The 21,878-nt window shown below is 46.9% G+C and overlaps 1 protein-coding gene across 2 annotated transcripts in view; it reads left to right on the forward strand.

Moving 5' to 3' along the window:
• TXNDC16 (thioredoxin domain containing 16) overlaps positions 1–21,878 on the forward strand; it is a 41,457-nt gene that overhangs the window by 2,820 nt on the left and 16,759 nt on the right. Inside the window, exons 2-13 of one of the 2 annotated variants that reach the window (XM_072338781.1) lie at positions 2,442–2,645; positions 3,873–3,955; positions 5,032–5,105; positions 6,527–6,601; positions 6,941–7,062; positions 7,226–7,316; positions 9,863–10,019; positions 11,179–11,345; positions 12,665–12,725; positions 14,083–14,224; positions 14,917–15,063; positions 16,244–16,303. In XM_072338781.1, the coding sequence (XP_072194882.1) occupies positions 2,477–2,645; positions 3,873–3,955; positions 5,032–5,105; positions 6,527–6,601; positions 6,941–7,062; positions 7,226–7,316; positions 9,863–10,019; positions 11,179–11,345; positions 12,665–12,725; positions 14,083–14,224; positions 14,917–15,063; positions 16,244–16,303 (1,348 nt within the window). In that variant the 5' untranslated portion in view covers positions 2,442–2,476. The remainder of the gene's footprint in view (positions 1–2,441; positions 2,646–3,872; positions 3,956–5,031; positions 5,106–6,526; positions 6,602–6,940; positions 7,063–7,225; positions 7,317–9,862; positions 10,020–11,178; positions 11,346–12,664; positions 12,726–14,082; positions 14,225–14,916; positions 15,064–16,243; positions 16,304–21,878) is intronic. The other variant, XM_072338780.1, reaches the window with a different exon arrangement.

A 21,878-nucleotide genomic window follows, 5' to 3' on the forward strand; every position in this document is an offset into this window, starting at 1 on the left:
TCCTGTGCTTGGCCGGTACGTGGTCACTGCACAGCAGTCTCCCCTGTGGCACTGCACGTTGCCTCTCTGAGCCTGTGTGAGGTTCAGTGCAGGGAGAATGGAACTGGGGAAGCTCTCACAGACCTCTGCCCTGAGACTGCACTACATCTTTCTAAACTGTCCTTTGGCCAAGCTCTTCTTGATATCCTCCAATCAAGAAGCAATTCCAACACTCCACCATGAAGCTTTGAAGACAGCTTTTCATCCCCTGGTGCTATTGGTCCCTTATTGATTCTGCTTTGTGGCTGGGCATATTTGGGCTTCATTTTGACTCCAGAGATGTATCTGAGTCTTCATACTTGCTAGGAAGCCCTTAAGCCTGGCTTAACCAAACGGTGGTGGGAAGGCTGAGCTGGCCAAGGACTGCACCTCTAGGGTGGGGACAGGCCTGGCTTTAAAGTAGTTTGAGGCAAGATGTGCTCAGGGGTCTTACGTGTGATTTTGGGGCAAAATGGGAAATGGCAGGAGGAGGAGGACAGGATATGAGCAAAGGGATATAATCACTGCCAGATTTCTAGCTGGGCGGGTAGAGGCTGTTGTAATACTGAGGCTGAAGGAACAGTCAGTAGACTGACAACAAATTCTTCTCCTGTGAGGAGATGTGTTTTCAGTGGTTACCAGCTTGGACACATTTATGGGGCATGATTTACACAGGGAGAAGAAAATCCCAGATCCAGGTGCTTTAAGTCTCTCCTGAACGTGGGCGATAAATCTTGACTTTGGTTCCCTCCACTGGGTGCTTCTGAAGTTCCTGTTTACATCTGGGAGAGCAGCATGCTGTGATCCAGAGGCTGGGCTGGGAGAGCCCAAGGGCTGGGGCTTGCAGAACTCAGCAAGGGCTCAGGGAAGAGGATGAGGAAGAAGTCAGAGCTGAGTCTTAAACTGCAAGCTCCCTCCTCCAGGTATCAGGCTGCAAAGTACTGGAATCACTGTGGGCTGCTCCTCTGGCTTTGCCTCCTTAGTAGTAAACTTTCCCATTTGATCCGGGCTGGTTCCCACATGCCAGGATTGAGTTTATTTTTCCATCCTGCTGTAGCCAAGTTTGTCATTCAGTAAACATCCCCCCATCCCCTTGATCTCTGTCCCCTCTGTAAGCCAGATGAACAGATGGGAGGGCAGAGAACCAGAAACGCCTGGCACATCCCAAAGTAGGAAGGAGAGGACGGGAGACTTTGGGATGAAAAGATTTCATTCCTTTCTGAGCTGTCTTTGTTCCCTTGTGCTGTTAAGGCCTCATCCGGACACCTCTTAAACACGAGTGAGAGAGAAGGAGGCCTTTGAAGGTTGGGCATGCCTTACTTTCGCTACCTGCAAGGCAGAGGGTCTTTGCCTGCTTGTTTTCGAGCATCTGACTTTGGGTTCCTAACAGAGCAACAATAACAAGCTGACAGCATCTGACGCGGCACTGGAAGGAATAATAGCCCGTGTACACAGGGACATTTGTTAAGGAAAACAGCTGCAGCTCATAATGCGAAGCAAACAGCTTCTTCGAGGCTTGAATTCCAGCTTTGTCTCATTGTTGACCAGGAACCAGCCTTGCTCTAGCATGCTCAGCAGCAAAGATGGGTACCCGAAGAGCAGGCTGCAAGAGAGCTTGGTATTAAACAGCGGGATTAAGTGGCAAGAAGTTGTTTTCTCATCCTGTAGTCATAGCTTGTTGTCCATATCTCTCCATAGCCCTTTAATCCAAGTAGGAGGAATTACACAGCTGTGGCAAGGCACCTTGGGGAGCGCTGCTGGTGAAGCCTAGCAGCAGGCTTGCACACTTGGTCTTTGCCTCATTCTCTGAGGCATCTCACAACTTCTCTTGACTTTCCTCCCAGTCATTTCCATCTAGAGTCCCAGAGTGGGAGGAGGCTACCAGGCCTGTCCTGCAGCCTGGCATGTGTCATAGATTTTGCTCCAGTGTCACCGGTGACAGAAAAAAAGTGAGGTGGGACTGAGCAAGACATGACATGGAGCAGTCTGGACAAACCCTCTCCCATTTGGTTTAGCTGGGACCTGAACTGCAGAGAGATGAGGAGACACTGGGAGAGTGTATAATACCATCACTGCTTTCTTTCTGCATTTGTGATTTCTGTGTGACCCAAAGTGACAACAAAAGGGAAAGAAGAACAGTAGCCCCGAACTGAAGGCACTGAGGGTCCATGTGCTTGCAGGTACCACTCAGAGGAAAGAGAATGGCCTTTTGCTGTCATCCTCATGGCTGTGTGAGTCACCTGCTGCTCTAGTAACTAGTTCATGACTTCCCTCAGCTGTTTGTGCAGCTGTCACATTTGTAACTTACAGTTGTGCTCCACCTGTCTGAACAGAAAAGGTTCATATGTACGTTCATATATATGATATGTGTGTGTGTACATATATGTATGTTTATAGGCTTTGTTTATCTGTTTCTTTTCCAGTTGTGGCTCTTCTATGCCTGTAACTGATAATAACCATGTCAGCTCAGGAGGACACATGGGTTTCTTCCTTCTCTTTCCTGTTCTTCTGTGCTGTCTTCATTCCGATGCTGGGAAGTGCAAGTCTGCTACAGGAGTTGAGCCCCCATGAGTACTTCAATGGCTTGCAAGCTAGCAAGGCTTCACTGGCTTATTTCAGTCATGCTGGTATGTATTCAATAGCATGCATTTACATCAGCCTAGGTTTTCAGGAAAGACTCACGTCAGAGTCTGTGTGAAAGTGGAATAATGAAGGGTCAATTCCTGAAATGTCTCAATGCAAAGCTATTTTGAGGAGCTGGGCAAACTCAGCTGGCAGATCTATGTTTTCATAGCTCCTGAGTGCTCCTTGAAGACAGAGGTGCCCAGGGGTGAGATCTTTCCTGGCTGTGTCCCTACGCACACTCCTTCAAGCCTTTTCATTAATTTTTGAGATGCCCTGTAAGGAACTACCCCCTGAAAGGGGCTGTATTTCTTTTCCAGAGCACATCACAGAGTAATTACAAGGAGATCTACCACCTTGCCATTCTTGTTCTGCACCTCCATGGCCCCCAAGTGTGGTTTCCCAGAGACTTACAATGTGGGCTGAGACACCAATGCAGCTCCCACATCAGTACTGAGAGGCTGGCTGGGCATGTCAGAAAGGAAACTGGGGAGCCTGCAGGTGTTTGTGGTGTTGCCCACAGTTAGTTCTGTTTAAGTAGACACCTTTCTCTGAGTAAGAGCAAGGCCACACTGTGGGAGTGCTGTACCACTGCATGGCAGGAGGATGCTCTTGAGGACTCTGTGTGTGCCCAGCAGAACAATGCCCATCTAACAAAACCACTTCCAGTCTCTGTCTCCCCCAGGCAAATCCCCTCACACACCTCCACCTTCAGCATGCTGCAGCTCCCTATTCTCACTCAGGCCTGCACGAATGTCCTGATGATGTTTGCTTGGGGACTTCAGCATGCTGTTACCATGCTAGAGCACAAACAGTGCCCTGAAGGCAAAAGAAGGGGACATGGACAGTTCCTAGTGGCACCTGCAAAAGCCTGCATGCAGCATTCTTGAGTGTCATCACTGCTGCTCAGTGTAACTGTATTGCTTTGCAGTGTGTCCTGCAGCACAGAGCAGAGGTTGTCATGTTGCTTAGGAATCTTTGGCATCTTGGAATGTCGTAGTGACTTGGAGAACTGAAATCCATCTGAATTTAAAGATCATTCATAAATGATCTTTACATACATTGATGCCCATCCTTCCCCTTGTCACAGGCAGACTATGATCCTGGTCTGACCAGGGAGTGACATACTCCCAGAAAAGCTAACATTGCCAGAGAGAAAAGGGTTGTTCTGCTCTTCTGCTTCCTGGTCTGCAACGGGAAGGGACTAAAACCAGCTTTTTTTGGTGTTTCAGTTTCTCCTGGTGCCCAGCCCTTCTTGGAACAGATTGAAAACTCAGCTGAGGCTCTGCACGACTACGGCATTTCAGTGGTGAAGGTAAATGAGAAGGAGTGGGACAGAGTATTTTTGTAGGGCTGACGGTGGGGTTGACAGAAATCGTCTGCACCCACCTTGGGTGATGGAAAGTAGAGGACTCCCACAAGAAAGTGGATTCTGGCTGCAGCAAAGCATCCATTTTTTCCCCTTGCCCTGGTCAGCTGTAACTACACTGCACAGCTATGAGTCAAAAGCATCATACCTTCTTCTTGTGGTTTGTGTCACACCTTTTGTCTGTGGGACAGGTGCAGGTTCCTTTATCTGAGGAAAACTTTTATGTTGTCCACACTCCAAACAGAGCTTTGATTTGCATTCATGGGTGTAAGGGACATTTAACTTCTCAGATTTTTCTTGAAAATTGGCCTTTGTTGTGGGAAGCCTCACGTATCAAGCGTAGCTGGCTCATCTCATCTGATTTCCCAAGTATTTCATGTGTGGTGTTGCCTGGTTATTGCTGTGTACCCTCAACATGGTACAGGGAACTGTATGATCCCCACTGTGTTACACAAGAGAGCCTGCTGATTCACCCAGAGTATGAGACCTGCACAACTCTCTCTTGCTTGTGCACTAGGGGAGAAGAAGCTTGAGCTATGAAAGATGTTGAATGGGATCAGATCCCATTCCATACATTACAGTAAATGCTAAACAGATTTTTTTTTTTTTAATGAAACCTTATGCAGATTTAGGAGTGTGAACTACAAATGTGGGCAAGTACGGTTAGATTTGGTAAGAAGTACTTTTATGTGTGTGTGTGTGTGTGTGGATTTCATTGCCTCCAAGTACAAACTGAGATCAATAAGCAAGTAGTGGTCTGTCCCTTTGAATGTACTTGGCAGATCACAAGTTCTCTTAATACTATCTGACCCAAATTAAGGAAAGCTGAGCTGAGGAGCTGAAATACAAACTTCAGTCCACACCACTGGACTCTGTTTGTCTTACTGTGTGAGTGTGTATTTTCTCCCAGGCAGGTTTGAAAAGGCTCATCCTTACAGTCTAGAATGGGAGAAAGCTGTGGTGCTGTATGTTTGTCATCATTTGTGGAGATGAGTGACTGATGACATGCTTTCAATGTCTAGGTCAAGTGTCCCAAAGAGGATGTCTCAAGATACTGTGGAAAAGAGAACGCATTAAGGAAAGCCTACCTGTTCAGGTAAGGGGGAGCTGTCTGACCTCCACACTGTGATTGCTTTCAAGTACAGAGGTTTGGATGAAATGCTGTGAGGGAATAGAGATGCCTGCATAGGAGTAGAGGAGCTATGAGGATAGCAGTGGCATAGAGACTTCAGGAAAAGGTTTGTAGTATCAGAATGGCTGGGTTGAAATGATCTTTAAAGCCCACCCAGCCCTAACCCCTGCCATGGGCTGATTGCCACCCACCAGATCAGGCTGCCCAAAGCCCTATCCAGCCTGGCTTTGAATCCCTACAGGGACTGAGCACCCACAGCTTCCCTGGGCAGCTGTGCCAGGGCTTCACTACCCGCTGAGTAAAAAGTTTCCTCCTAACATTCAATTTAAATCTCTTAGACGAGAGGTTTAAAACCATTCCCCCTTGTCCTATTGCTAACTGCCTGTGTAAGTCAGTCTCCTTTTTGTTTATAAGCTCTTCTTAAGTACTGGAAGGCTGCAATGAAGTCTCCTCAGAGCCTTCTCTTCCCCAGGCAGAACAAGCCCAGCCCCTTCGGCCTTTCTTCATAGGGGAGGTGCTCCAGCCCCCTGAGTATCTTTGTGGCCCTCCTCTGGACCCTTTCCAACAGCTCCATGTCTTTGTTCTGCTGGGGGCCCCAGGCCTGGATGCAGAACTGCAGATGGAGTCTTACGAGGGCAGAGCAGAGGGGCACAATCCCCTCCCTGCCCTCTCTTCTGGTGCAGCCCAGGATGCAATTGGCCCTCCAGGCAGCAAGCACACACTGCTGGCTCATTTCCAGCTTCTTGTCCACCAGAACCCCCAAGTCCTTCTCCATAGGGCTGCTCTCAGTGAGTTCTTTTCCCAGTCAGTGAGTTCTTTTCCCAGTCTGCAAACATATCTGGAACCAAAAGTTTCCCCAGAAGGTCTGAAACACACAAATTGGATGCTTTGTCCTCAGCATGAAACCCCTTTTCCTGCTCCATGTTCTTTTTTAGCAGCACATACCTATTCTGTTACAAGAAATAGAAATCCTCTGTCAAACGTTCTGTCCTGGGGGCTTCCACCTTCGGGCCCCCCAAAGCTACATTCAGTGTGCTAAATTTTGGATCTAGTCCGAGAAAGAAACATTCTTTGGTGCTCTTCCTATTGGTGTGATTAGTTCATCCACCTTAGATGGGAATGTTTAGCTCTTGATCCCTCTATGGGTTGTGAGCTGGAAGCTTTCCATATATCAGGTTGGGGTCTTTTTCAAACCTGATGTGCTCAGCTCTTATTGATGGTTGTGCATGACAGAGGAGGAGCAGGACCTAGGAACTCCCCAACTGCAGTCCTGACATTTTCTTTCCAGTAGATATCAGGAGTTGTTCAACACAGCAGAAATGAATTCAGTGTGTACAGCTAATCCTTCGTGGCTTCTTTGGTGACACTCTTTCTTCCCTCCCCAGAGGTAACGTGCTGATCAGAGAATTCCCTACCGATGCCTTGTTTGATGTGAACTCCATTGTTGCTAATGTTCTCTTGTAAGTACAGACCATGCTGATCTCAGTGAAATCATTTTCTGCTCATTTTTACTTGTTGACAGTAAGTTTTGCATGAATAGAAACTCCACATATTCCTGAGGCTGCTTTCAGCCAACCAGAAGGCTGCTTCTCACTTTGGTCTGGTTTGACCCTGTTAAATCTGTGTCCTCCAGATGTGGTGGCTCAGCAGCACACATCTGGGCAGCTGTGTTTGGCTGTTAATCTTGCATCTGCAAGCAGGAAGCTGGACTTTTACCTTTGTATTTTTTTCCATGGTTATGAAGCTGCATATTTTCTCCTAAAAGAAAACAGTTGGTAATGAGTTTTCTGGCTTCTCAGTGCCCTGCTATTCAATGAAGTTAAATATGTTGAAACACCGATGGATCTTCAGAACATAGAAAATGCACTGAAAGGGAAATCGAACATGGTCTTCGCATATGTACCAGCTACTGGAACAGCAGGTATTAACACAGCTTTTTACCTTTGCTCTCCTTCCAGAGCCCTTTTTTTTTCTAAGATGGAAGAGAGTTTATGAAAGAATCTTGCAAATGGAGAATTGAAAGGTTTGAAGGGGAGATGTGGGTGAGCTGCAGCAGTGAATTAATCATGCTTTTCCCTTTGCAGAGCACAGAGCTGTGATGGAGGTGGCTTTTGTCTATGGAACTGTCCACCAGTTTGTTCTAACAACCGAGGCGACACTGTTGAAAGATGCTGGGTATGTCCAGACACTGCTTGCTCTTCTCTTAGTTCCTCAGATTGTCATGTCAAATCTTGGGTTGGCATCATCACTGGCTCATGTGGGAGAAAAATCACTTTCATTAGAAGTAAACCTCCTAGCCTGGGTTTAAAGGGTCTAAATATTACCAGGCCTGTCACACATTAGGCTCACTGCTGGCCTCTTGCTGAGATGGAGAATAAGAGATGATTTCCAGTGAAAGAGCAGCTTGGGTTACTCAGGAGTATTTAGAAATCTTCTTTCCATCCAATTGGTAACGTTGACTACTCTCAATCCCCTTGAATGTCAACGAGATCAAAGCCTGCATATGCATTTTGCATCTCAAGGTGAAAGAGCCTGCCTGGGATGATAGTAGGATAACAACTAAGGATGCACAGTCAGATCCAGTTGCTGTTTGTGTACCTAGATTTGGACTAGCCAGGTCATTTGTGACTGCTCTAAGAATGGGATTTTATATGAGAAGAGCCCACTATCTCCGTCCCTTGGCTAACTGGTCAAATCTCAGCCATAGACTCCCTGGAAATTTAATAAAAAACAAATCTGGCACAGTGGGTGAAGTCTTACTGGAGTCATTGCAGGACAGGTGTGCCTTTCCTACTGAGACCTTCTTGATCCTCCCCCATGCAGCTTGGATACATCTAAAGGCCTGGGCTGGTATCTCCCTGATTTTCATAGGGGCTGGTATAGCTGATGTTATAATCTTAAGACACACTCAGCCCCAAATCTGCCTCATTCTTTATTGAGTAAGTCTGGCCAGCTGAGAAGTGTAGGAGCTGTTGTGGAGAGCCTGAGCAAAGCCTACTCAGCTCACTTACCTCATGTTGTGGCCACTGATACTTACCAAGGGATATGAGGAAACAAATTGCAAGTTGCATGCAGCATCACACCTTCTGGCAGTCAAAGGTTTCTGGTCTTTTAGAGTTGGAAGCTGAACGCGTATCATGATGTTAACAACAACCAGACTTTTTTCTTAAAAACAATTCTACTAGTCATCACAATTTCCAGTAGCAGTGAGTTCTGCAGTTTAATTTCAGGAGATGGTGCTCCCTGGAGTGCTGCAGTTGAGGCTTCCCAAGTTGATGGCTTCATTGGACCTGGTCAGCTCACACCATCCCTTCTGTAACAGGAAGAGCTGGGTTAGAAGGGTGGATCCTTTAATCCTGCTGGAGCCACGAGGATAGGAGGGCGACGGAGATGCTCATGGGGCTGAAGCACCTCACCTCTGTAGAAAGACTGAGGGAGCTGAAGTCATTCAGCCTGGAGAAGAGAAGGCTCCAGGGAGACCTCATTGCAGCGTTCGGGTACTTAAAGGGAGCTTATAAATAGAAGGGAGGCTGATTTTTTACACAGGCAGATAGCAGTAGGGCAAGAGGGGATGGTTTTAAACTAAAAGAGGGGAGATTTGAGTTAGATGTAAGGAGGAAATTCTTCGAGGGTGGTGAGGCGCTGTCACAGCTGCCCAAAGAAGCCATGGTTGCCACATCCCTGGACACATACAAGGCTGGGCTTGATAGGGCCCTGGGCAGCCTGGTTTGGTGGGGAACAATCAGCCCAAGGCAGGGAGTGTCAGTGTTAGATGAACTTAAGGTCCTTTCCAACCCAAACCATCCTGTGATTCTGTGATTCTGCGATTCTAATGCGAGTTGCTGCTGGAATGATATACTGCACTTGGGAAAGCTGGGAGGGAGAGAGGAAAGTGGGAGTATCAGATAGCATGATGTACCTTCAGCAAAACGTATATACAACTGTTTGATTGTTTTCACATCCCATTGTTTTCACATCCCATCCTGGCTGGGTCATGATAAGGGATGGCGTTTTGTGGCAGCCACTAGATGGCATGATTGTCATTTGGACAGGATATGGCTTTATCCTTCCAAAAGCAGAGTGGCGGTCAGGCTTTGGTGTCTTAATGTAGCACCTCACTCTTCCATAGAGAAATCTTAAAGCCCTTTACAAATAAAGGTAATCCCTATTTTAGAGACAGTGGAATGAATGCAGAAGGCCTCTCAAAGCTGACCCATGGGCTAACCCCACTGCAGGTACCAGAAACCGTAAGCCAAGGAGCCATGTATGGCGCTTGATTTCACTGCTTCCTTTGGGATAGCCAAAACCAAAGCTGATCGAAAGGTGAAATATTCCTTATGCAGTATGTAAGATGTCATCCGTGAGGTAAAAGATGTGAGTAAACTTGTATTCCAGCTGTCCTCCTCCTGCCGAGGTCCTTATTGGAGCAGCACAGCTCAGATTTAAAAGAAAGCTTTATTTTGTGTCCTTTTCAAGCTGAGCTCTTGGATTGAGGTCATTTATACTCGGTAAGGCTGAGTTTTCATTTGATACAGCAGTGCCTGGACATAAGTGTACCTGTTGGTAGCAGGGCTCTTGGAGTCCCACAAGCCAGTCACACCCTGAACTGGAGCATCATCTGCCTTCTAAAACATGTCAGCAAAACTCTCGTTTTGCCAGGGTGTTTTAAAACCCTGCGGTGGATTACTAGCTCAGTGTGCTCTTTGCTTTCTCTCTCACAGCAGCAATGAGCCTGATGTATCATCTGCCCAGCTGTTGTTCTGCCATTGCCAGCAGGCCACAGACCTGGCACAGCCCTGCAGGAGGACACCCTTGGAGCAGGATCTGACAGTGCTAAACATACACAGACACCTCAAACTCATGGGAGCTCCTCTTGTGGTAAGGAGAAATGGTGCACTCGGGCTGAGCAGTGAAGGCAGCTGGGGCAGATGTAAGGATGGGGGAGGGGTGTGCAGAGGACAAGGCAGGGCATGAGAATCTGCCCCTTCTCCATTAAGCTAATGGTAAAGCTCCCAAGCTGAGTTCAAGTGAAGAACAGGCCTGGGCCTGGATTTGAGCAACACTCCATTACACTTCTAAGTTTGATCCTCCTTTTCAGGAATCCCAAGGCCTGTGTGTGCTCTTGTGGTAATGCCAACATGAATGGAATTGTGCTTTGTTCAAAATGGAGTGGAGGTGCACCTTTGATTTTGCTGGGACTTCTGGATTCCTCTCAGGCAGCTCAGCACGTGGAGATGGCAGACAGCAGTGCCTGTTATGGGCAGTGAACTTTAGCAGGGCTCCAGTTCCCACTGGTGACAGCTCTGCCCAGCCAAAATAATGGGTAGATGAATGGGGAAGGGCCTCCTTCAGCCAGCCTCCCGAATGAGTCTTGTAAAGAGGAGGCACTTCATTAAGCAGCTCTGTGTTACAGTGAAGCAGCATGTCAAAGATAGAGCAGAGAAAGGATGCCAGCTCTTGTATTTGACAGTCAGGGTTTTCAAACTGCCAGACAAATAGTAATTAATGGAAATTTGATATCAGGAGTTGCTAAGTCACAAAGAACATGCATACTGATACCCAGAGAAGATCATGAAAGGTTAGAACTATTTAATCAGGGCTGTGTTGGTTCTACTTCAGTGGATGTTTTCAAATCAGAGCTGGAGGCTTTTTCTGGAGAGTATCCTTATTTCTGTGACTGCAGAGATCGTGGTGGCTCGGGCTGTGCAGGAGATCAGCCTTCCAGGTTACCTGTCGGCCTTAGAAATTGCAGGCTATGAACCCTCTCCTAGGCTTAGTGAGGAAGGATTTCCCAGCTCTTAATGTCAATTTCCAACAATTTTTAAACCGATGACAATCTGGTGATTGGTTTTTCCAGCAGTTTTCCTCAGAAAATGAGACTTTCTGCTTTCCTTTCCATTTACTTTTGACCTCGCTGTCCAATTTCAGCAACAAAGTCAAAGAAATTCTGTTGAAATCAGCATCTGGGTGAGGAAGAGCGGAAGTATGTTCAGAGATGTGGAGATGTGTTGCAGTGTAACCACGTTATCTTTTCCAGACTGAAGTGGCTGAGGACCCAGAGAAAGTTTCCACAGTTCATTTACAACTTGGGCTACCACTTGTGTTTGTCCTCAGCCAGAAAGAAACCTACGAGGCAGACAGGAGAACAGCAGAATTTTTGGCCTGGAAACTCCTGGGGAAAGCAGGAGTTGCCATTTTGTCCAGGTAATTGCTTTCCAATGCTTGGAGGATTCTCTTTTTTTCTTTTTTTTTTCCTGTGCTGTTTCTGTGCTTGTTTACTGCACAACAAGGCCAGTGGGATCACAGTCAGAGGGCTTACTCTGATTTGTATGAGAAGCAGCAAAACTAAGTTAGGTCCTGTGAGAAGATGCCATATTTGAGGACTTCTCCAGAATCAGGTAAGTTTGGTTTCAGACGGTCTGGAAGTGTAGAAATGTTTGAGTCTATTGCTGATTTAGAAGTAGAAAAATAGACTAAGGGAAACTTCAGAAAGGAAACTTGGAATGCACAGACAAAAAGCTTGTGTTTTGCCCTTAAATTAAGGACAGAAACTGTGGGTGCTGCTGTGTGAGTTCACAGGTACTGGGTTGGTTTTCTGCTCAGTAAATGGTATCTTCTCAATTAGAAAGGAACACCAGAGTTAAGCAACAAGTTTGCTTCCCATGAGGGCTATGCTGCAAAGATCTGTTGGTTTCCTTTACCACTGTTTCACTGGCTCAGAAGTGTCCTGCATACAGCAGATCCTGTTTTGTGTCCTCTCCACAGCCCATCTTGGCTGTGGCCTGCCCATAAGTAGGGCTGGAAGCCTCCACGTGCTTCTTGTGTTTGCAAATGTTCCCAGAGAGCATCTGGAGACATGCACACCTGCTACATGGCTGGCCTGTAGCAGATCTATGCATGGAGGGAGTCAGGCTTCATACATGAAACCTGCAGCACATGACAAGTCAGAAACTCACATTCCTGTGAGCAGATGCCTGCTCCTATATTTCAGGTTTTGGAGGGGGATCCAGCAGCTTTGGGTTGGGACCGTGAGGTGTCATGTCTGCTCTGTGCCCATGCTGCTGGTTGCAGTGCAATGGAGGAAGAAGAACGAAGATGGGAAGGATGGGTGTGGGCTGTCTTCTGGCTTTCTGCCATCGTGGTATCTCCGTGTGCAGAGGCACTTCTTGGCTGTGTTTACATGTGAGCTGGAGTCTGCTATCTGAGCAGCTGCATTGAGATGTGGTTACCGATGTATGAGCAAAGATGTGAATCACAGCAAGGCAGTTCAGAGCCCTCAGGAAATAGGCATGTTATGCAGCACACGTGGCGTGAGTCCCGCCAGGTCACTTGGAACATATTCCTCCAACACCTACTGAGTTCAGGTGGACTGAGCTCCAGCACGTACTCTGGGGCCCAGAAGCATGGCACTGTGGGCATGTGGTGCAGCAGAGGGAGGTGTGTGTTTGTCAGACAGGCAGGCTATAGGGCATGTAACCCTGCGTATCATCACACCATCTAATGTTCACTTTGTATTTTGGAAGGGACCTTGTGGATCTGAACATTCTGCGGCGGTCAAACATTGCTCTCAAAACACCGGATGAGGTTTGATGGTTTTCTTTATTGTACAACTCTTATTTCCAATCTGGACATGCTGCTCTTGAGAGTGTATTAAGGTGTTGCTAACCTCTTTGTTATTTGATGGCCTTCAAAGAAACTCAAGATGTCGTTCCATAGCTGCATGCATGCATTTGGAACTGCCTTAGCTTGGTGCTGCAGAGGAATTGTGCCTGCTTACAGGAGATAAATGGAAGTGTTTATTTTGGGTTCTAATCAGAGAGTGATCTCTCTATTGTATATTAAGTCAGTGCAAGCTTGTGAACTACCTAAGATAGTACTGCAAGCATAAATTCCCGTAAGATCTGGACTTCCAAAGGCCCTTGGTCCCTTAGGAAAGGAGTTCAAAAGATGGAAGAGGAAACGAGCATGAAACTAAGAGCCAAGAAAGCAAACAACCATAGGTCTGTGCTGAACTGATGCAACCAAACGCCTCTGGTAGTGATCTGGGAAAAGGGCAGGGCCTAAATTAAAAGAGGCTGATCAAGATGAGCTAAGCTCTGTAGAGGCCTGACCCAGCTTGTGAGGCAACAAATGTCAGGGAACAGATGTTGCCCCGAATTACCTGAACTGTCACACTTGTGATTGCAAAGGTACACGATCAGACCTGAATCTGAGTGTCCCCTGAGGGCTTCCCCTGACCTGCTGAGAGATGTGCACTGTGTGTTTCTCCCCTTAGAGCCAATGGGAGGTGCCAGCAGTTTGTCATTTCTCTCAGTTCGCTATAAAACTCATTTTCTCTGCAGTGCCTCTTCCTGAGCCGGTGCCAGAACTGGTTTTAAGCTGACACACGGTCTCATTTCTGAGAAATAAATTTTGCTCTTTTCTTTCCGTGGGCTGGCAGCTCATTACACTTGGGAACATTCTTCTTTGTTGAGCTACATGAGATAAAAGATAAAGCCTACAAAACCATGACACCCACCTAGGCTAGGGACCAGGCAGCACAGTGGGTGGACCCTCTGCTTGTACCTCAGCTCCCTCATTCACTGTTTGGCCTCTGGGTTTTTTCTCACAGTAGCTCTGTATTAAGATGTTGGGAGGTGGAGCAGGTGTTCACTTTCACCACTCGCTACAGACACAAAATCCCACATAGTTACAATTACTTCCTGAAAAGGAAATAGCAGTCTGGAATGAAAAAAAAAAATAAGGTGCAGGTGAAACTGGGCCAAAGAAGCACATCCCTTGTTTGGCAGCTTTAGGAATCTGATGACATACCCCAGGAATAAGAAGCTAGGTGGTGAGAGGGAACTTCACACTCCCTCTCCATTAGAATTCCTCATCTGCTTTGAGTTTCATTTGGAGACAGAAGAGATGCAGAGTGATGTTTTGTTCCTGTTTTCTTTAGGGAGTGCCAATCAAGTACCTGGTCTTGGAAGACACTGAGGAAGTTATAACTCTGGTGGAAGATAAGAGCAAGGTTAAACAAATCCAGGAGAGTGAGGAGGAAGATGAGGAAGATGAGGAAGAAAAAGAGAATGACAATCAAGGTGTGTAACCAGAAAGTGAAAAGGCGATTATCACCAGTTAGGACACGCCATCAGCAACTCCTAGAGACATGCAGATGTAAAGCAATAGATAATACTCTTTCCAATCCATGGCAAGCTATCCGTTTGAAGGGAATTTGCAAAGGAGACAGAGCCAGGCTGTCTTCTGTGTTGCCCTCTGCATGAGGGAGGAGCTACTGATGTTTGGTTGGGTCCAGCTTCTGTCCTAGCTTCAGAAGAAGCATAAGAATTATTAGTCCCTTTGGGAAGGTTTGAGACGTGTTTTTGTAACAGCTGTTTCAGATTTGCTTTCCTCGGGGAGAAAACAGTGGCTCCTACAATGCTTTCTTGAATGCATTTGTTTTCCACACAGAGTTGTTTTTGTTTCACAGAAAAAGCGTCACAGGAACGTAGAAGAGCAAATATCCAGCACGCTTAAGGAGTGTGCTCAATTCTGAGGGTACGGCTTGGCAGTGGTGTGAGGTGGCATAGGAGCATTTGAATGAGCTTGTGTGTGTGTCAGTTAGATTGTCTCTGTTCCTTCCATTCCCCCAGTAAGGTGGTTACTTAATCTCTAATTGACAGTCACCACGTGTCTGCTGAGAGGTGGTGGCTTCCTAAAATGTCCCAGTGAAGTTTCAGGCAGGGGGCTGCAGTTTCCTTTGTCATGTGTGTTCGTACTTTTCTCCATGCAGACATTCAGGATGATCAGGTGGTGGAAGCAGTTACCAGGGACAAGAAACGAGAGCTGCCCCTGGATCAGATCCTTACCCTGACAGAAGAGACCTTTCACTCTGCCATGCTGGAAGCTGCCCAGACAGTGGTGCTGTTTTATGCCAGCTGTGAGTATGACAATGCTTGTGCTGCTCACTACACTTTCCGCAGTGTGGTAATCCACAATTATAGACAAGTGTAAATGATAAACGTATGCTGCATCCTGTCCTATGGGCCCTCACCCAGTACTAGCAGTCAGATTACATCAGTTCCTTTTATTGGCTGATGTTCTTTGAAGATGGTATCTCTCAGTATAAAGTACGTCAGTGTTTATAGGTTTTCCATCTTCCTTCTACAGGAACCAAATCATAGAATCACCACGGTTGGAGAAGACCTCTAAGATCATTCAGTCCAACCTATCACCAATATTTTCCACCAAACCACGTCCCTCAGTACAACATCTAAATGTTTTTTGAACACCTCCAGGGATGGTGACTCCACCACCTCCCTGGGCAGCCCATTCCAGCACCCGACCACTCTCTCAGATAATTATTTCCTAGCATCCAACCTGAATCCCCTGGTGCAACTTGAGGCCATTCCCTCTCATGCTATCACCAGTTACACAGGAGAAGAGGCCAATCTCCACCTCACCACAGCCTCCCGTTAAGTAGTTGTGGAGAGCAATAATGTCTCACCTGAACCTCCTCTTCCTAGCTCCTTCAGCTGCTCCTCATAAGGCCTGTGCTCCAGACCCCTCACAGCTACACTGCCCTTTGCTGAACATGCTCCAGGGCTTCGATGTCTTTCTTGTAGCTGGCTCATGTTCAGCTACACAAGGATAACTGGTCTGATTTTTAAAGACAGACATAAAAAAGGCATTGAGAACCTCAGCCTTTTCCTTATCCTCCAGTGGTCACATTCCCAGTGACCACTGAGAAAAGTAAAGGATGGAGATTCTCCTTAGCCTTCCTCTTACTGTCACTACATTGTGAAGAAGTTTTTTTGTTCTCTTATAGCCCAGCAGCCATGTTGAGTTCAAACTGGGTTTTTGCTTTTCTAATTTTCCCCCTGCAAGACAAATGTGAAACAAGAAGAAAAATGAGAGTGACTTCATGAGATAGCCTAGGGAATCTAGGAGCTCTCTTCTGCAGAAACATAAAGTCCAATTTTCTTTATTTCTTTCAAAGTCTTTCAGAGCTTCAAGCACCGTAGGATGCAGAAAATCATAACGTAACATTGTCAGAGAACACAGTGGGGTTGGTTTATCACCTATATGTAACTCAGGGCTGCGTCTCTTCTGTGTTTCAGGGGAAGCAGTGTCTCTGGCAGTACTACAGTCTTACACAGAGGTGGCTGATCACCTGAAAGGTAAGGTGCCACAGGTCTGAGTGCTTGTACAGCTGGTTTGCATCTGCACTGACAGTACACACCAAAAATCTGGGAAGGTATTGCTCACTCACCCAGAATATACTCATCTGCAGTTCCCAAAGTCTTAAGGAAGGCATTCCCATAGGAAGAGAATTTGTTTCTCTAGCAATATTTGATGTCCCTTTGTGCTTCTATAAAGTCACAGGACTGGCAGTGCAACCTTGTGCAGTCACCTGGTGCTGTTGGTGTAAACTGGTACACGCCAGCTGCCCAAACTGCCCTTCATCTGAGACTGTGATGTTCATGGGCACAGTCATTTCATCACCAGAAGCAGTGAGTAGCACAGGCTTGAAGGTAGAGGGTCCAGCAGCAGGCACCATAGCTTGCATCAGAAGAACAGGATCCTGGTTGGTGCCCTTCAGTACTAAGTCCAGTCAGAGTAAAGATGTACTGCGTGCTGCACAACATGAGGCTTGAGAGCCAAATCAGTGTTTGCCAGGGAGGGGTGATACACCAAGTCCCCTGCTTTTGGAAATCACAACGTGGGTATTTGATCTGTAGCAGAGTAGTAATTGGCCCAGGCTTTGGTAGAAGCATAACAGACAGGCAGGGGCAGGCCCAGATCCACAGGGCAGGATGGTGTCAGAGAAAGAATTTAAAATGACTATGCCTTCAGGGCCTGTAGACTGGGTTAATTATATGGCAAGTCTCACAGGCAACCACAGAACGCCAGAAATAATGGATGACAGCAAAGAATCAGTAACATTTAAAGACAACGTACATCAGGTAATCCACTAGTAAAAACAGAGAGGACTGGTCCTTCAGGAGCACCTGTGATGTTTCCTGGGTGCTCTAAGTACCTATTCAGCTTAATTCAGGGCTTTAGTCCTATCCCCCTCTATAATCAGTGGAAGGAGGTGGGTTCTTCTGCACTGCTAGCAGGCTTGTATAGGCTCAGTCTCTTCTAGAGACTCCTTCTAGCTACAGGGGGTAAACAGGTGGCTTCGTCCCCTTCATTTCAGCACAGTGAGGAAGTTGAGTAGATCTAAGTCTGAGCTGTTCTTGCACCCCTGGAGGTAGCTGCTGTGTTCTTTGGTTTTGGGGTTTATCTTTTCCTCCTTCATCGAGGCTGATTTCTCCCAGTTGCTGATTTCTCCCAGTCGAGTTCTTTTAGTAGCTCCTTGCTCCCAGAGGGAGCCTTTTCCTGCAAATTCAGGGAGGATTCAGGCTGAGCTCTCAGCAGAGGGAAAATGTGTAGAGCGTGCAGAGGGCCCAGGCAGTTTTCTGGGAAGTGGCTGTTTGTAAGAAACCCTTGAGGGAGCAGTGAGGACAGTGCTGTCATCTGGAGGAAAGTGGTTCTCCTGTACTAATTTTCATAAAAAGAATGTCATCATCAGCTTTGATCTGAACTGACGTCCCAGAAATAAACTGGAAAACTCAGGGAGGGTTATCGCTGATAGAGGGGTTATGGTTAGTGATGACTTGGGGTTTCTTTAGACTTTCCAGCTGTCAGACCAGCTAGAGGAGCAAACTGGGAGATGCAGTGGATGAAACCCTGCCTCTTCCTGAGTCAGTGGCTGAACCGTGGCTGCCTGTGTGAGGCTAAGTTCTCACCATCTGTTTCTTTAATCATTTGATAACAATCTCGGTACATGGACGCAGCCATAGGCAGATTCTCAACAAAGATTATGATTGAGGTCAGGGCCTTTCCTCTGTGATCAGTGAGGTCCAACTGAAGACTCCCAGGCTAGATGTGACCTATGGAATGACTCCAGTTTGTTCTCCCTGTTGTGACCTTGGAGAAGATGGAGGATGGTTGCTTTTGTGGAACTGGAGTGAGTTTCCTGCAAGAAATGAGTTTATCTCTGCTGCCAGGAGAGATGTAGTTACAAAGATGTCTACTGGGGACCTAGAAGTCTTAAAAGGATGGGAATTCCCAGGCTTTCTTTTATGGCCAGGATGAGGATGTCTCAGGCCTGGCAATTAAGGTGGGCTGGAGTCAAGAGGCTAAAGGAACCAAAAGTTATAGCAGGTCAGACTGAGAGCAGAGGCCATATCAATTGTGAATGTTCCAGTGCAGGGAGCATAGCCTGATGGAAGTCTGAATCTGTGAACTCCCAGGTAGGAGTTGGTGTCAGGGGATCCAGGGCTGGGTTTGGGGTTAGGAAGAAAGTGATGCAGGGTCGGGCAAAGTAATCAGGAAGATATACCAGTGCAAGGGGCAGAAGACTGCATCAGGAAGAAGAGGTTGAGCTAAGCAGGACAGTGAGAATTAAACGTGGGTTATGGCTCTGGGGCAATTTCTCAGCTCCCCCAAAAGTTCAGGTATCTGCTGTTCAGGGTGGAACCCTTCCCAAGGGCTCAGAAGCCAAGATCAGCTGTTTGAGGCATGAGTCACCTGCACTAGAAGCACGTTTTGAGATGCAAGATGAGGTCCCACTTTTGATGCCAATTTTCCATGGAAAATGGCACTGAGAATAGGCCATCTGAAATAAAGCATAAGGGTGCAGAGGAGGCTGGAGACTGGGATGACCCCATGAATCATCCAATAACAAATGGTCAGCAGATCATCACCAAATGAAGTTTACAGCCCACCAAGTGTTCTCTCTTTGTTAAGAGATCCGATCTAACAAGAGATCAAGGGAAACATCTTTGTCTTGCTGAAAAGAGCACATTTTCTGCTCTTGCAGTGGGAGCTGCCATTCTCTCTGCCACTGAGGCTAACCAGGGCAGCTCTTGTTTTCTTATGTAAAACGTAAATGTAATGAAAGCAGCCCCCCTGCAGCAGAAGGGTGTGAAGGTGTGACAGGGTCATTGTATTTCTCAACGTGTCATTGGCCTTTTTTTTTGCGAAGGTAGGAGGAAACCACTACAAAAGAAGAGCAATATGCCGAAAAACTGAGCTGAAAAACAATTTTACTTCCCTCTTTTGATGCTTGTGGGGTCTTCCTGGCCAATGTCTTTCAAAGACAGAGATCTGAAGTTGTAGTTCTAACTTATGAAAATCACCCGTGTGATTTAGCACACAGAATTGAGTCACAGAATATCCTGAATTGGGAGGGACCCACAAAGATCACTGAGTCCAACTCCTGGCTCCACACAGCCGCCCAAAACCCAGCCCTATATTCTGAGAGCACTGTCCAAATGTTCCTTCGACTTGGGCCGTGACCACTGCTCTGGGCAGTCTGTTCCAGGCCAGCCATCCTCTGGCGAAGGATCTTTTCCTGACCCCCAACCTGACCCTCCCTAATGCAGCTCCATGCTGTTCCCTCGGGTCCTATTGCTGTCACCAGAGATCAGATTGTCAAATCCCTTTTGAACTCTGCTTCCATCCCCAAAGCTGTGGTGTAAGTCTGAGAGGGGACCTTCTGACCCAGGATCTGTCAGAGTACCAAATGCCATTCATTTTCTGTTATCACATACATTACATGTGTAAGACATCAACAGCTGGTGGGCTGTGAGATTCTCTCATTTGCTTTCCTGCAGTGATGCTGTGCAGGTAGTCATTTCCCTTTCTGTACTGGATTCCTCCTCTTGAAGTGCAACACTTCACATGTATCTTAATTCTCTTTCATCTTGTAGACTTCAGACCAGCTCTCAAAGTTGAAAGTGCCAGTCCTGCTCCCCAAAGGACTGGCTGCTTAAGGGAGCCTTGTTTATTTTGCATATCCTGCACCATTCCTTGTAGCCTTTGATGATCGCCTTGTCCTGGTTTTAGAAGACCCTTAAAACAGAAGTTCTCTCTGTTGCCAGTTTGAATAGCACCTAAAACCATAGAAAGGAAGTATCCCATGTTTCTCTTTCAACTTTCAGCCCATCCAGCAGCTCGACAATGACCACAGCGCTGTGCTGTGTTTTGCTGAATTACTCAACTCCTGAAACTGCTGTTCTGTGTGTTTGGCAATTAATAACATGGTACAGCTTGGGATGGCGGAGTGATCATCCCATACACAGCCTTCCTCGTGCCAGCTGGGGCTTCCTTGGGGGATCTTGGTCACTTTTGGTACGTAATCCCCCGAGGTGGTATCCGAATACTTACAATTCCATTTGGAGGACCCTGAGAGGAGCCTTGCAGTTGTAACAAGACATCAAAGCTCTGTTTGCGTGCCGTTTTTTATCCCGAGTTGGGCAAGACACAAAATGATGTGGTAACAGTTGATGAGAACCAGCCATACCGGATCAGAGGTGTGAAATAAATCCCAGGGCAGGCTTTTAAATTGAGCTGTTATTTCACAGCCTGGAGAATGACACAAACCATTTCTGCTCTCTTGGAGTGTTTTGACAGCTCTGGACTGTCTGAGTGGAACTGCAGACTGGTAGCTCTGTGCTGCTACTTGCTTCTTCTGTCCATACATTTGACACAAGGCAGAACAGCGGTGAGCTCCTCCTGTCAGAGAGCTGCAAAGCAGAGCTGAAAAAGAAAGCTGTGTAAAATGGTCTGGTGAGATGTGAAGGATACTGAGCTTTGGAATGGGAAATCACGTGGAGGTCACTTGTGTCTTCACCTCTGTCTTTGGGGGGCCTTGCCAATCCCTGACAGAAATGTCTAACCTGTGAGTAAAAGCCTTCAGTAGCTATTCTGCCTAAGACTTGCCTATGCATTTAATACTTGGTCAAGCCTCTCTGCCTGGGGATAAATTTGTTGCTGGCAGCAGAGGGAGATCTCACCGTCACCTCTGGAGCAGACTTTGCATATTCTTAGACCTTATTGTTTCCCTTTCCCAGGCAATTTCTGTTAGAAAGAAGCACCACATGTCTTCTAAACTCCTCTCTTGCTTAGATTTTCTCTAATCTTGCATGAAGGTTGGATGGGTTCTGCAAAAGCCTCACCAGAAAAAATAGAAGAGCATCCTTTTTCTTTCATATTTTGCAGATGCTCTTGAGAGTTCATCCAAGGGTGAGCATTGCCCTTATCTGCAACGCTAATGATATATGTCCATCCTGTTCCTCATTACAGAATGTTGCTTTCATTTACACTTTGCCCTTCAGATCTTTCTGCCCCTCTGAGCCTAGGATCACCTGCGGATTGGATGTGTGTGTTTTTTATTATCTCCCAGGCCTCTAGTGAAAGCAGTGATCAGAATCAAACCCAGGGCAGAGAGAGAAGAAAGCTCGGTTGCTTTATCTGCTGCACTCTTCCTGGCAAATCCTCACCATCTGCCCTTGCCCTGGTTTCTGATGGACACAACATCTTGCAACGATCTGCCTCCACGTGTGTCCTTGTGTCAGCGTTTCTTCCCATCTTTCCCATGCAGCTGTTGATTCTTGTTCAAACAAATGTAGTGAAGATGTCTGAGATACTGCATTCCTGCAGTGGGCATGAACGATGTATGGCCTGAGGACTGTACGCAGCTCTGCTGCCATTGGTCAAGCCTGCAGGTAGGTAAGAGGCAGGTCAGGCAGGGCAGCCAGCCAGGATGCTAGTGAGGCCAGTGATCACTTCAGCTGCTGGCCAGTTAGCACGTGCTTAGCAGTGGATTAACAGCAGCACATGCTGGCTTTCACTGCAGATGAAAGGACAGCTGACAGGGACATGCTGAAGTTACAGGCTCTGTCTTGGGTTTGTTGAAAGTAT

The sequence above is a fragment of the Excalfactoria chinensis genome, chromosome 5 (assembly GCF_039878825.1).
Source record: "Excalfactoria chinensis isolate bCotChi1 chromosome 5, bCotChi1.hap2, whole genome shotgun sequence".
Taxonomy (NCBI): domain Eukaryota; kingdom Metazoa; phylum Chordata; class Aves; order Galliformes; family Phasianidae; genus Excalfactoria; species Excalfactoria chinensis.